This window comes from Phodopus roborovskii, unplaced genomic scaffold (assembly GCF_943737965.1).
Source record: "Phodopus roborovskii unplaced genomic scaffold, PHOROB, whole genome shotgun sequence".
NCBI classification, from domain to species: Eukaryota; Metazoa; Chordata; class Mammalia; order Rodentia; family Cricetidae; genus Phodopus; species Phodopus roborovskii.
The window spans coordinates 23,695,266-23,710,345 of NW_026126409.1; the positions used below are offsets into that span (position 1 = coordinate 23,695,266).

The following is a 15,080-nucleotide window of genomic DNA, read 5'->3' on the forward strand; positions in this document are numbered from 1 at the left end:
TTAGAGGAAGAATGATTGTGAAGGACAAAGCAAATCATGCAATTTGTGGAAAGTGCTGTACTTACGTAATTGAAAATAATCAGCACGGGATGAAGAAAAATGATGGACAAATAAGGGAGAAAATGTTTTGGAGTGGAGCTGGAAGAATAGTACCAATGCTACCAGCCTCATGCTAGCTTAGAAGGACCTAGAAATCTGTTAGAATTTAAAGGAATGAGCCAAAGACAATTCTGTCACTTGAAAATGTTATTCATGTGTATAGCCCAAGGCAGAATGGCCATGTATTAAGCCCAAACTAAGGATATCTGAAGAAACCTTATGTAAATCAACTAGTGTGTGAATTAAAATACTATGGATATGTGTGTATATATGTTTGTGTCTGTGTGTGTTTGTATAAAAGTCCCCTGCTTGAGTGTGCTGCTCACAGAAAACATGGGTTTTTAAATGAAAATCTCAGTCCCCATGATAGGATACTTGCTAGTTGTCAGGAAGACTCCATGGGCACCCAACATAACACAAACTATTATTATTCTTGCTTGCCTACTATAACTAGATAGTAAAACCCTATTGCTGAAGACACCATTTACTTTGAATACAGAATATGAAGAAATTAGCCTTGATTGATTAGGAAACTTTCTCTGTGATTGCTCACTTACAAAGATCCAGAAAGTTCTGTGTAGGCCGCTGTGGGGAAAGAAACATCAACGGTCATATTCATCATTAGACCCTTACCTCCCAGACAATATAGGCCCAGTGGTTTAACAGTGGCATAATGGTAATGAGGGTAAGTAACTGCTTTCCAATTGGACAAAAGGTCCACTAGAGGAGGGATTCTGGGCCCGTTACTGTAAACCTGGTAAAAACCTCATGATCGAGAAAGCCCTCGGCCACAGGAGGGAATCTATAATCGTTGTTTTGATAAACGATCATGCTGACAAACTTCCTTCTAAATATTTATGCTTGCAACCGTTAGATTTGTGTTGCTTTCAAGTACAATCAGGGAAACTTTTTTTTTTTTTTTATTTTTATCTGTAGTGAGTTGCCATCAATATAGAGACTCATAACAATTCAAATGGCCAAGCTGTTGATGAACAATATACATCAATCTCCCCCTATCCAAGGCTCAGGAACATGGCTGAAGAAAGGCTAGAAAAACGTTAAGAGCTGGCGGATAGGATGGAGAGCTATGAAATGATGACTTCTGGGTACCACATGGTTTTGCAAACATCAACCCACAGCAGCTGTGCTTACCTGCACAAGACCTGCCTAAGATCAAACCAATCAAAATTCCAGCATGGGTTGGAGAGGGTCCCTGAGGTCCCACACTCAGTGGGCTATTGCATTTGATGACGTCTGAGGGAGTGATACCCATTCCCCTTTGAGAATGTGGCTGCTGTTAGGTTGCCCATGACCCAATGTGTTGTCCCATAACCATGAGTATTTGGGCAGAACTCGCTGGGATAGATATGATCAAGATACACTGTATAGATGTATGAAAATTCCAATGAACAAATAAAAATATATTTTAAAGTAATATTACTTTAAAATTTTAACTTTCAAGTTAAAAAGAAAACCTTGGGTGCCTTGAACAAAAATATAAACAAAGTAAAATATATATCTTCATTTAAAAAGAAAAACTGGGGTGGATTGGACAAAAACAATACCCAGAATGAAACATAAAGTGTATTTTAAATACCAGATATATTATGGGATGTGGGACAGCATTAAGTTTAATGAAAATACAATAGAAAAGGGTAAATAGGGGGAAATAGTTAAATTCTGGATTATAGGATTAACTAACCCAGACCTTGTGGCAGGGGGATTACAGGTCTTATAGAAGTGATGCTTAGGCTGCAAATTAAGGGAAGATCAATTAAGCACATTAAGAGTTAGGAGGAGGAAAAGTTCTTAGGTACAAATGATAGAAATATAAGGCACCAATAAGCCCAAATAACTTTGGTGGAGTAGGGCCATGCTGTGAGCCAGGAAACTAAATAGCAGATTGTTGCTGGTCAAAAGAAACTGCTGGGCTTCAGGGATTGCTAGTGAGCTCCCGAAGAGGCTTCAACAGTCAGGAGATCTGCTAAGAACATAAGCTCCAAAAAGCTCAGCCAAGCTGACTTAAGGAAACATTAGGTATGGGAAGATGACTGAACATCTCTGCTAGGAACACTGCTTTGACTTTGTCACCCACAACCCTGGCTTTTGTATTTATATTATTTGGGGTTTTATAAGGCCACTTTCAAGCAGATATATAGGCTACTTTGAACACACCTCCATCATGACCCACTTCTCTCCCCCTCCTTACTACTTGTTCCCTTTGTCTCTCAGACAGTTTTGCCTCTACTTTCCTGTCGTCAGTATATATGCACCTTTATGCAATCATACTGCTCAGAACTCTGGGAGTACTGTCTTTTCCTTTTGATCTTCTCTTCTACTGTGGATTTACATTTTCTTCTCTGCAGTGACTCTGACCTCCCTTACATCCAAGTATTGCAGCCCTCCCAGGACTGACCCTCAGCTCTTCTTTATTCATATTCTTAATACATTAACCTCAATCTACCTGCTGCCTTTAAATATCATCTTGGCATCGACAAGTCCCAAATACGTACCACCAGCCAGGATATTTCTTTGCCCTATAGGTACTCATGAGTATTCAGCATCCTAATCCAATTTCCATTTTGCACTTAAAGGACTCTCAAGCTCAAGTCTGTGCTCTCCTTTCAAAATTATTCATCAAGTTTTCTCAATATTAGTAATGGCAACCCTATCCTTCCTATGCATAGTCCCAATTTGGAATCACCCAAAACATCTTTTCTTTTTTTTTCACACCAATCTGTCCATCCATCAGAAGCTATGATCATCTTGAACCTAAATTATTCTAACAGTATAGCCATAGTAAAGATTACTATTGTAATGGATAATTGTAGCAAATGTCCTTGCTTCTGCTGTGGTTCCTTATGGGTTTACACCTGACACTGTAGTCACAGTGTATCTTTGAAAATATTAGGCCATATCTCTTTGCAGAATAAAAACCCTCCATGGCTTTCCACTTCCTTTGGAGTCAAGGTCAATGTCATTATGATGGCCTATGATGCAATGGAGTTTTCCCTCTCACCTCACTTCTGTGGCCTTAACTAATACTACTACCCTTCTTGTAACTTTTCTGTGTATAACCTTGCCTTTGTATGTCTCCCCTAGAGCCAGGAAGCACGTTCTCACCTCAGAGCCTTCACCTTCTGCTGGTCCAGTGATGTGAGTACTCACCCCCAGGAACCCCAGACCTGTGCTGCCTTGATGATTCAGTATTCCCTGAAACGTAGCTTTATTATTCTTTATCTGAATACTTTATTCAAAAAGTAAACTTCTTCCAAAGCCTGCCCCAGGTCCTCACCCTACTTTATTTTTCTTCATAACATGCCACATCATTGCCAAGCACTCAATGCATTTTCTGCCACTCATGTTCATTCCATCTTTCTTCATCAAGCTGTGAACTATAAACTGCTGTGCTTAGGGCACATTCTCCACTCACAAGAACTTATCTTAGCACACAGTGAGGACTCATAAGGAACTGTTGTGTGGACAGATGGAAATGACTGAGTAGAAATGGAGGGGAGACAATGAACAGGAGATTTGTTTGAGCACAGAAGAGGCAAACAGGAATGGTTTGTTGGATATAGTGAAGGAAACAGTTGGTGAGCAAGACAGACCCTAAGTTTCTGACACAGACCATTGACCTGCTGGTAAGCTGTTTACTGAAACAGTTTACTAAAGATAACAGGAGGGACAGACCAGATGTTCAAGCAGAGAAGGATAAATTGAATTTTGAAGTTGGAACTAAGATTCCTTGGAGATAGTCTCTGAGGCAGCTGGAACCATTAATTTTATTCCTAGAAATCATTCAGTTCTTTCTTTCTCTCATTCCCTTTCTTCTTTCCTTCTTCTCTTTCTTAAGATTCACTTATGTTTATTTTACCTGTGTGAGTATTTCCTTGCATATATGTCTGTGTACCATTTATATGCAGTGCCTGCAGAGGCCACAAGATGGCCTTAGATGTCTGGGAGAGAGAGTTACAGGTGGGTGTGAGCTACCATGTGGATGCTGGGACCAGAACCTGGGTCCTCTGGAAAAAAGGGACAGTGCTCTTAACCCCTGAGCTGTATCTCTTCAGAACATCTGTGTAGAAGGATGCTGAAAAGAGATGAGAGCACACGACCATTTTCTAGGGTATGCTGCATCCTGTCAGTGAACTTCTGTGGTGAAATCCCTGATCCAGCAACCCCCTCAAGAGTTTCTAGCCATTCAGAAAACCCCATTATCCGAGCCTCCATGGAGTCTCACTGTCAGAATGCAACCATTTTCCAGTTTGACTCTGGGGGTTCATGCTTGCCATTCAGAACCTACTATATTTTACTGCACCTCCTGACATTGTTACACAACATTTATTGAAAGCACATTTGATGGTAATGAAGTTTCTATTAACTATGATTAAATCTCATAAAGCACCTGAAGATAATTTAAGATGTGCAGAAGCAGAAAATGAAACATTCGGTTTAGTACATTAGGAAACGTAATTGATTAAATTATCTCATTTACAATAAGTGCTTTCATGAGCTATGCAGTACGCATATTTTCCCCAGTTTGTCATTATGATTTGCCAACACATATCTTAAGACTTCACTTTCCTTTTGTACCTCCCTGCAACTCGAAGCTATCTCCTTTGCGTGTCTGTTCTAGAGAGCAGTGTTAGAAAACTGAGTCTGAGTGCTGTAGTCTACCCACCAGGACTTGTGGAAGATGATGTGTACTGCTATATATAGGAACAGGTTGTTTCTCAATTATCTTCATAATTGACTTTGATTTTGCATCAGTGATGATTCATGTAGTCTTAAACCCAGCCCCACTTTCTGTGAACGAGTAGCCTGAATTTGTGTAATGCACTTCTAACCATGCAGCTCACAGAACCCTGACTTGATTCCTCTGGGAGCTTTTTGCAATCACATTGATTTTGGTACGGTTTTATTTTTAGGGAAATCACAAATTAAAACAGCTTAAGCGATTCTGCTGCAGTATCCAGCAATTAAGCATGGTGCTTAGGAGCAAGAACCCCAAGCAAAAATGAATTCAGGAGTCCCTACAGACAAGGAATAGCTTCTGTGGGGTTTATGGCTGAAAGTACAGATGTAACCAAATTAGAAAGGCGCAGGACTCACAAACTAAGCATGAAATTAATTTTTAAAAACACACATGCATTTATAAATAATCCTTATGTTGGTTAACACATAGACACCCGCGATCTTGTCATACTCTACACCCAAATTGGGGGGCAGGAGCATGCATATGAGTTGAAGTGGACGAAGGGAGTCCAGCTATCCCAGCTACCACCCTGAGAGTTGGGACATAAGCATGGGCTGCACATTAAAAGCCAAGTTTTCTTCCCTCAACACATGCTCATGCCAACACTCCCCCCCCACACACAATGCTGAGTTCCTTCCCACTTAGTATTCAAAAGCAAGTATGCATGGAGCCAGAAGTAGGCCATCTATGGTTCCTTTACATGTAGCTGGCAGCAGCAGATAAAGACACCAAGAAGGAAATTTCTGTTTTGCAGAACTCTCACATTGTAAGTTGGTGGCCTCTATGTATTGCATGGTGCCTGTAGCAATAAAGTGGGACAGGGACAAAGTGCCTGGATTTTACTCTCATGCCTTTCAATGCCCACCATTGGGTACCTATTTCTGTCTATCCTCTAAGGTCTTGATTGTTTTTTTGTTTGTTTGTTTGTTTTTTTGTTTTCCCAATGAAATTAGCAAATAAAAGCTGTTAACTCTCCTAAGAGCCTTGGATCCTGCTATTGTAGATTTAAATGATCAGAAGTCATTCATCTTGTACTAAATGAGAGAAACTGGATGCACACAGGTTTTCCAAACATTCCATTCAAAAGCAGCTGGACAACAGTCTTATTCTGCTCTTGATGTGGGCTCTACAGTTCTTGCCTCATAGCTTGACATTCCTTAGTATGCTCTACTTATCTCTGAGTCCATGCAATGACTTAACACTATAACATGTCAATCCCAGGAGTATCCCCCATTATAGATTGTAACTCACTTGATTTTTTGTTAGTAGGATACTTATCAAGCTCCCATCAAACTCCAAGATTCTAACCCCTTTGGTCTCTCACCCCAAAAAATGTAAGACTATGGTTGGCAACCTGACTGGAATCACTTGGGAAGCACCGAAAAATAAAAATTTCTGGGTTCTAATCCCTAGCGCCCCCCCCACCCCAACTCCCAAGTTTAAAAAGGCCTCCAGGTTATCCTAATTGCAGTCAAAGCTGAGAGCCCAGGGGTCAAATGCCAAGCTTCCAACCATTTAAGCCTTGCTCCATTCTCTAAATCCCATTGATGCAAAACAGAAACAATTCAAAGGCCTCTCAAGGAAGCAAGCCTGTACCTAGGGAACTGAAGGTAACACCAACACTCAGCTTGGATTTATTTCACTGGGGCTTGCTGGCTCCTAATCTATTTAGTTACCATGGATGCCGCAGCAGGTGAGACTCAGGGTTGGCAATCTCCCAAACACTTCTTCTCCTGCCTCTTCCTGGAGGGGCCAGGAGCCAGGCGCTTGCCCACAAGGCTGCTTTCATGCATGTGTGTACTGACGAATATTTATTAATTTTAATGCTATAAATCTCTCCAGAAATAAGAATCCTAGATGACATTTGCAGAGAAATGGACTTATAGGCAGAAAGAATCAAGAAGAGAGATTTACTTTTGCTTTGCGGGAGGGGAAGGGTGTGCATATTTCTTTTTGATTTAAACCTCTGATATGCGGCTCCAAACTCAATGAGGAGAGGCCCCGAAAGCCCTGGGTCTGTCAGAGGACTTCACTTCTGCTTGGCTCCTGAACAAATACAACAGTAAGGCAGCAAATATGAGAATAAATTATATTCACAAGAGGAAAAATAACTTACTTTGGGGTTTTATTTCATGAAGAGGTTTTTTATCTAAAAGAAAGAAAAAGAGAAAGTTGCATTTAATAAATTTACATGGCGCAGATATATTCCCTGTATTACTTTGTATGGACCTCTATAAATGATACATTTTTTTCAATTTCCAGGCAGTATGGATTATGGGGCCCACATTTTTCTTTTGCATTCTAATTTTTATTTTTATTTTGAAGTATTTCCATATGATGATTATTTTATTTAAGAATCTATTTTCTCTCCAGTATGCTAGTATATTTTTCTCTGTTTCTTCTGCTCGATTCTTATCTGCATGATAAGTGCAAGGAACTTGCTGCCTGCTCTTTTTAATGCCCAGTGAGCAGCCTGCTCGGGTAAGAGATGCCATTTCACTATACATGAAGACAGAAAAATGAACCAGGGAATAAATATTTAAAGGAACCCTGCATTGGTTTGCAGTAATCATGGTCTGTGTGTAAACTTCCAAACTGCCTGTTGAGCCGCTCCCTGGAGCTATGGGTATGGTGGTGTGAGCATTTTGGATTGGGTTTTTGTTTCCTCACTTTTAATCTATTTAGATGTGTGTCATTTCTCTCAGTGAAGACAGTGTCATTGTATATGCAGCAAACTGATGGGATGTGGCAGTGAAAGGAAAAGGCATTCATCTGGACCTCAGATGTCAGACTCAGCTGAGGCATTTGTCACAGTTCTCCTAAAGGCTCTCTGTCCCTCAAGTACTGTCTGGTCCTGCCTCTCACCAGCATCTAATTCTGAATCTCACCTGACTTTGGTGCCTGTGGCTTACTTTGTTTTGCTCAGGGTCTGCCTTTCCTCCTGTTCTTGGTCCCACCTTAGGCTATCCCACTGTAGAAGGCAGATATGAGCATTTTCCAGATGCCAGGTAAAGATGCCAGGATTCAATATTTTGCAGAGCCTTCTGCATTCATGGGGGGGGGTGTCTGTCCCTCATGGGGGTTTAGACACAGATTACATAGGTCAAGGTCATTGATGATCATTCACCAAGCCCCAGTGCAGGAGCCTTTAGAAGCTACCTTCTGTACACTGCCTCACTATGAACCTGAAGATGGCCATACAGAGGAAGGCTTTCATTGTGGGTTATGATTTTAACAGAGTCAAACCCAGCACACTACACACTTTAGAACTTCATAAACATTATCTGACTGACTGCATAGTAACCTCTCCCAGGCAGATAGGCTGCTGTGGTCAGTTTGCCTAGGAATTTCTGCCAACTAAACCTACTTCTGAATTTCATATTGATCTTGACAAAAGCTCTTATAGTACATAAATGCAGTATGCTTTGAATAAGGCCTTTGCTTGTTTAGCTGTCTGACCTGTAACAAAAGTAGATTTTACAAGTAGTATGCAAACCACCCTCCTGTAGATGGATCATTTAATAGTAGGGGAGAATGAGGAAGTCACAGGTGCTGTCTTCAAAAGGAACAGTTTCTGGTATGACAATGTATTATTTGTATTGACATGCTCATGGAGGATTTCCATTCAGGTTTCTAAGAACACCTGCATGACCCTCGCCGCACAGACTAGACACATTTCCCTGAAAGCAGGTGGCAGCTGAGAAGTCCAGATGCTACTACTCTCAAGAATTAGAAGGAGACCACTTTGGTGGGTTGAGCCGAGCTTCTGGTTTGCTTACTGCAGGGCATCCACAAGCATTCAGTACAGGCTCCGAGAGGCTGGCAGGCCAGAGCTAAGATACCTGAAAGTGATGCATTGCCACAGCCACAAGAGATGGGGGGGGGCATCTGTTTAGAACTCTGCCTAAGCTCAACCATATTTTCTCTTCTGAACCATGGGGATGGGGATTAAACCAGGGAATGAAATGAAATGCTGATAAAAAACAGGTGAGATGCAAGAAGGAGCCTCAGCAAAATTCACTGATAGCCAAGCTGTGAGAAAAACCAGGCGGTGGAATTCTAGTGGGAACAGCCCTGAAATATGAGTGAATGTGGCTGAGAAACCAAACAAGGGTTAAGGTCTGGAGACAGACACTTCCACAAGTGCACACAAGTGCATTTCCCTCTGACCCAGCTCTGTTATTTGGCTATATGGCATTGTGCAAACTGATGCAGACTCTTAGAAACCTGAATGGAAATCCTCCATGAGCATGTCAATACAAATAATACATTGCAGGGTCTGAACTGGACTTGATGTTTAAGGGTTCCACATCTTGTTGGTGTGACCTCAGTGTTCTTACAGGGAAGTAGGCATAGTTACACTTTCAAGGTCTGGTATTCAAGAGTAAGCAGGGTTACATACAGGGTCATGAAGCACAGAGTAGGCACAGGTTTGGCTTAATAACTGCAATAAATAGTGGTTGATGAAGTAATTTTAACTTACGATGATGGGTAGAAGCCCATAAACTCATCGTGCTTATTTGTGTTCCTGCTGGGAAACAGGTCACAATGCCAGGTCAGGAACTGTACTGATTGGGGGTGGGGTGGGGTGGGGTAGTTGAATGTCAGTTAAACCAGTGTCTCTGCCACAGTGAGATCAAACTAAGTTCACCTTAGTTTCTTGATGTGCAGAAAAGAAAGGGGTCCAGAAATCTGCTAGGGACCCTTTGCCTCCATCCACCATCCTTAGCTTTCAGGGGGGCCATGGATGACATGGAACAAAAACGGTTCATAATGGATGCCTGTTGCAGTGTAAAATGCCCCAAAGGGCCACTGTTCTGCTGGCCAGCTTGCCTTCTGTTTCAGCTTCCATCTTGTGGAAACAGCTGGAGCGCTCTGGAGCCCAAAGACATCAGTGCCCTGGCATTAGCATCCAAATGGGGTTCTGCTGTGTTTTGTTTAAGAAGAATTCCTTAAAAGGAACCTGCCAGGGCACAGCTTTTTCCTCAGTTAAGTACTGAATTCAACATGGGCCCTCTGCATCACACACTAGAGAAGGCCATCTAGCCACCTCTCCACCTTTGAAGGCTTGGCCCACTCCACACTGTTGCTTTATTCTGTTTGCATAATCACTCTCTAACAAAGCTCAAGGCCATGAAACAACTTGGCCTTGGTCAGCCAAATCCTCTCCACTTTAATTTCCCCTTCTCCAAAGGACACATTCAAATGGCCCCCTAGTAAATTAATCCATTAGGGCCATGGTTCTTAATGCTGGCTGCATATTAGAATCACCGGGGGAGTTTTTAGACTAAACACCCATGCCTGGGCCCAACTCCAAAAGGTCCTGATTAATTGAGGTTTGTGTTTTTTGTGATTACTACTACTTCCTGGCAAGAGACCAGAGGCTGTGTGTGGTCAACTCCAGTTAGTCTCTGCTGCCCTAAGGGGCTGTGAGGTGGCAGCATACAGGCAGGCCTAGAAAGTCTGTTTTTTTATTTGACAAGCATTGAAATAGTGTAATTTTGAGCCAGTAGCAGGTCTGCAGTAGTTTTGGGAAGTCACAGCCACTTCTCAAGATCTGCCTTAAGCCCTGAAAGGATGGAAGGAGATAGCTGAGATGTAACTGTAACTCCGCCTTATTTCCATGTGAATCAATCAGAGGAATTTATAACAGTGTCTTAAACTGTTGTCTCTTAGAAATTCATGTTTGCTGTTTACTTACTAAGCAGCATAGACTGGAACAAAGGGAGACAAAATTTCAGCACAGAGAATAAATAGATATGCATGTTTAGGTTTTTCTCTTATTTTTATGTATATGATATTACATATATATATGTATATATATGCTTACATATGTGGTAGCATGAAAATACAGAGAAATTGCCAGTTATACTACCATTTTCACATAGGAAAATCATAGCTTATTGTTCTGCTTTATGCCTTTATTATTATTATTTAGTGTAATGTAAATAAGGCTTTGTGATCCTATCCCCCCACACACACATACATATGTGTATGTAAAGGTGTGTATCTGAATGAAAGGGAGGAAAGAGAGGGATGAGATGAAAGGGGGGAAGAGAGGGAAGGAAGGATGGGAGATAGAAGGGAAAGGGGAGGGAGAGATGGGATATGAGAAGGGGGAGGGGAGAGGGTGGGGAGGGCAGAGAGGAAGGAAATGGGAGGGAGAGGAGATGGAAGGGGAGGGGAGGGAGCGAAGGGTGATGGAAGGGGAGGGGAGGGAGCACTTTACTTTTGGTGATGATTCATTCTCTTCTACCTTACTTTAGTCTTTGTTTCCTTTCTTCCATCTAGGTTCCCAAAGCATTTCCATGGAATCCATTGTTCTCGAAAGCTATTTATAAGGCCACCCACTTGCACATTGTCCCTATTGGAAACCAAATGTGGCCATCCTCATGCAGCTCACAGGTTGGAGACTTGAGAGAGCAGGCTTGAGGGACAGAGGGACTCCATCTCCAACCCCACAATTCTTTGGATGCCAAGGACTGTGACTCTATGACACCCGTGTCTCTCTTTTCCAAATACTGAATATATAGGTTTGTTCCCAGTGTGCATGGCCTCTGAGATGCATAGGGCCACTAAGGAATACAATATGCAGGACAGTAGTTCTTTCCCCAGACTCCAATCCAAGCCATAGTTAACATGTAACCTTCTTTTCTTTCATTTTATTTCCAAAGACCACTTTCATTTCCTTCATTGTAGATTTCATTCTTTGAAACATTTTATGTCCCTGCAATATGCATACTAATTCTTTTATTGTAACTTAACTTTAGCCGTTTTTCAAACTCACATTGTTCAGTTGACACAAATGTGGAATAATCTGTCTTTTTTTTTTTGCCCATACTCTGGCTGTTTCCTTGTTGGTTACAACTTCTAGCCTCCACAAACAATATTTGACCCTGATTCTTTGCTGCTCAGACCATAGCCAACTGTTCTGCTTTCATGGTCCTACCACAACAAATATGAATTCATTCTTAGAGATCCTCAACTAAACTCATGTAACTGTGGGATAAATCTATTAACTAACTCCCAGCTCCATTTTAAGCTTTTGTTCATGGTATTGCTTCTCTTTGGGACACCTCTTCCCATTGCAATCTCCCAGAAAAGCCTCCTGCCTTAGAGATGCAGACGATGACATCTCTGGTGATTATTTCATTAGCACATATCATTCCCTGTTCTGGAAAGTTTATTTTACGTTATAGTCAGTAAAACACAGAGAAAGTATAGAAACAAAACAAAACAAAGCAAAACTCCAAAAATACCCAACCCTAATGATTTTGCATGTTATGATTTTATGCTTTTTAAATTCCAGTAATCCCTGTCATTTTCAGGTTCCTAGAATGTACCATGCTAGAAGGTGATGAGTCTACTGAGTTTATGCGGCATTGCAACAGTAGATTCACAGCAAGAATACTATTGAGAGAGCTGGGGAAATCACCCCAAACAAGTGTGAGGACATAATTTTGCATCCCCAGCACCACATATATACTGGGTGGGTGTGATGGCACACCTGCAATTCCAGAATGTGGGAGAGGAAGCCTGGAGGCAGCTACAGACAGATTAGCCAGCCAGAATAGACAGATTAATTAAGGGATGAGCTTCAGCTTCAAGTGAGATACCCTGCCTCAATGAATTAAGTGGAGAGTGGTCAAGGATGGTACTTGATTTAATATACACACACATACACACACACAGATATGTATGTATGTATGTATGTATGTATATATATAAATATATAGAGAGCATAACCACAGGCATACAAATGCAAAAAAGAACATATCACCCAGAGAGGCTGATTAAAAATCACTTTATTATTTGAAAGTAGAGAGGGGAAAGAGGCTTAGGTTGTTGATTACCATTGTGTTTCATTTATTCATTCATTGCCTCTTTCCCCATAGCTAGAAATAATTATCAGCCAGTATAATGTCCTCTAAATGCTACCCAAGGCTGCAGGAAGTTCCAGGGATTTTCTGATGGCCTATGCAAACGCTACAGATAAATAATCAGATAAACAAGAGGCCTGCTTTATAAGATGTCTGAGTGTTGGACAGACACTGACTAGACAGGTGAGGATTCTGGTCTCCTGGGAGTTTAAAAATGCAGAAATGCAGCTATCAGCATTTGTGTACTCTCTAAACCTGTTCAGTGAGCAAAATGCAGACTAGAAGAGTAGGAGGCACAATCCTTCTTACCGTGTGTGTGTGTGTGTGTGTGTGTGTGTGTGTGTGTGTGTGGTGTGTATGAGAGCATGCATGCACTCCTGCTCTCGTTATTCTTTTCTGATAGGTCAGAGGGGACCCAGGGAGGGCCACATATTCACCCTATTACAAGCCTGCTCAAAGCCTTCCTCTCCCTTCTCAATTCCCGCCAGATCCCTAGCCTTCCTAGCCCATGTCACATTATGATATCTACTGTCCTCTTGAAATACCATCTGTACATGTTCAGTAAATACACAGAGAGAACAAAACCACCTAGGAGCTTCCAGATGATGTACTCTAGACAATCACAACTTCCCAGATAAATCTGGCTGATTATTGGAATTCTGAGGACAAGTGGAAAATAATCCTACCTGGTTTACCACTTGTGCACATCAGTAAGTGAAAAACAGTTCGGTTGACATCCTCTACCTAGGATTTGTTTCAGATCCCATCATGTTCATTAGGTGGTATCAGAGGGCATCACCACAGACAACTCATGCATGCCACATCTGATGACAATGGCTCCAGCATTGCCCTCTGCTATAGCTCATGATTGGTGTTCATTTAGGAGGTGCAGTTTCCTCCCTTTCCTTTATTCCAAATACTCTATTTAAGACAAATAAATATCTTTAATGCCTATTATTACAGGTGGTGTTTATATGTTTCATTTTGAGCTAAATCATTCACATTTCTAGACTTCATGTCAACCTAGGTTTTAATTTTTACTGACATATAATTGTACTTAGTTATGTGGTATAATGTGGTTTTAATATGTCCGTTGCATTATGTAGTATCCATTATGGGATACACTAATCATTTCTTTGTTGTAAGAAGCTTAAAAATCCTCTCCTTTAGCTATTTGACACAGCACATTTTTGATGGTGATCACCAATTTAATATCAGACCCCTTTCTCCCTCTCTACCTATAACATGGTGTATGTAGACCACCTATGCAACTCCCTACTCCCCACAGCTTGCGGTAACTATTTTATGGTACATATACACACAATCAAACACTAATCAGACATTGAAAGGGTGAAATATTGTCACTCAGCAACAATAAATGAACCGAAAGATCACTGCGTTCAATGAAAAACACCAGGAATAAAAAGCTGGGTGGTCCATAGCCTCAGGACTGTGGAAACATATCAGCTTCCCCAGTGTTCTCTCCTTTCCCAGTGAGTGTGTGCTAAGGGTTGTTTATGTGGTGATATTTATGTTCTAGGGCTGCTGCAAGGCCTTTCCAGAATTTCCACAAACCCCTGAGCTCAAAACTGCGTTGAAAGTGACAAAATGCAGGTTTCCACCTCTGTTCTCAGGGAAGACATATGATGAACTTTCTAGTGTGGGCCAGGGATGCTTTGTCTTGCTAGCCTTGCATTGTCTGTAACAATTGCCTGCACACATTCAAACATATACACAGGCTGGTATAGAGCTCAGCAGAGGGGAGGACTAGGCTAGCAAGCAAAACACCTTGCATTCTATCCTCAGCACTACAAAAGACCAATCAGGCAAATCACCAAAAAATGGAATAAGATGTCCAGAGCAAATGATCATGTAAGACAGATGTGATATCCATATATTTTAAGTATTTTTCAACATCCTGACAAAATTGGCACATTGAAAAGACAATAACTGTATTGTCATGTTCATTTCAGAGTTTTCCCCAATAACAAAGATACAGAAACAACTTAAATGCCCACTATTAAATTGATACAGAAAATGTAATGGGAAGCTGGTAGAATGTGATATATATATATATATATATATATAGTTTATCATAAAGAATATTGTTCAAACTTTGCAGAAGAGTTCCTGTTACTCACAATAACATGTAAGGACTTGGAGGACACTGTGCTAAGTGAAATAATCCAGACACAGGAAGATAAATATGTCTGCATTTACATGTGGAATCTCAAAATGCCAAACTCAGAACTAGAGAGTAAAATGTTGCTAATGATGAGGCAAGGGCTAATGGAGATGCTTGATAAATTAAGTTTCATTTCAGTTAGATTAGGATGTTCTGG

The 15,080-nt window shown here is 41.1% G+C and overlaps 1 protein-coding gene across 1 annotated transcript in view; it reads right to left on the minus strand.

Annotated features, from left to right (window-relative positions):
• Unc5d (unc-5 netrin receptor D) overlaps positions 1-15,080 on the minus strand; it is a 494,978-nt gene that overhangs the window by 74,847 nt on the left and 405,051 nt on the right. The window contains exon 8 of the mRNA XM_051182220.1: positions 6,975-7,007. Within this exon, the coding sequence (XP_051038177.1) occupies positions 6,975-7,007 (33 nt within the window). The remainder of the gene's footprint in view (positions 1-6,974; positions 7,008-15,080) is intronic.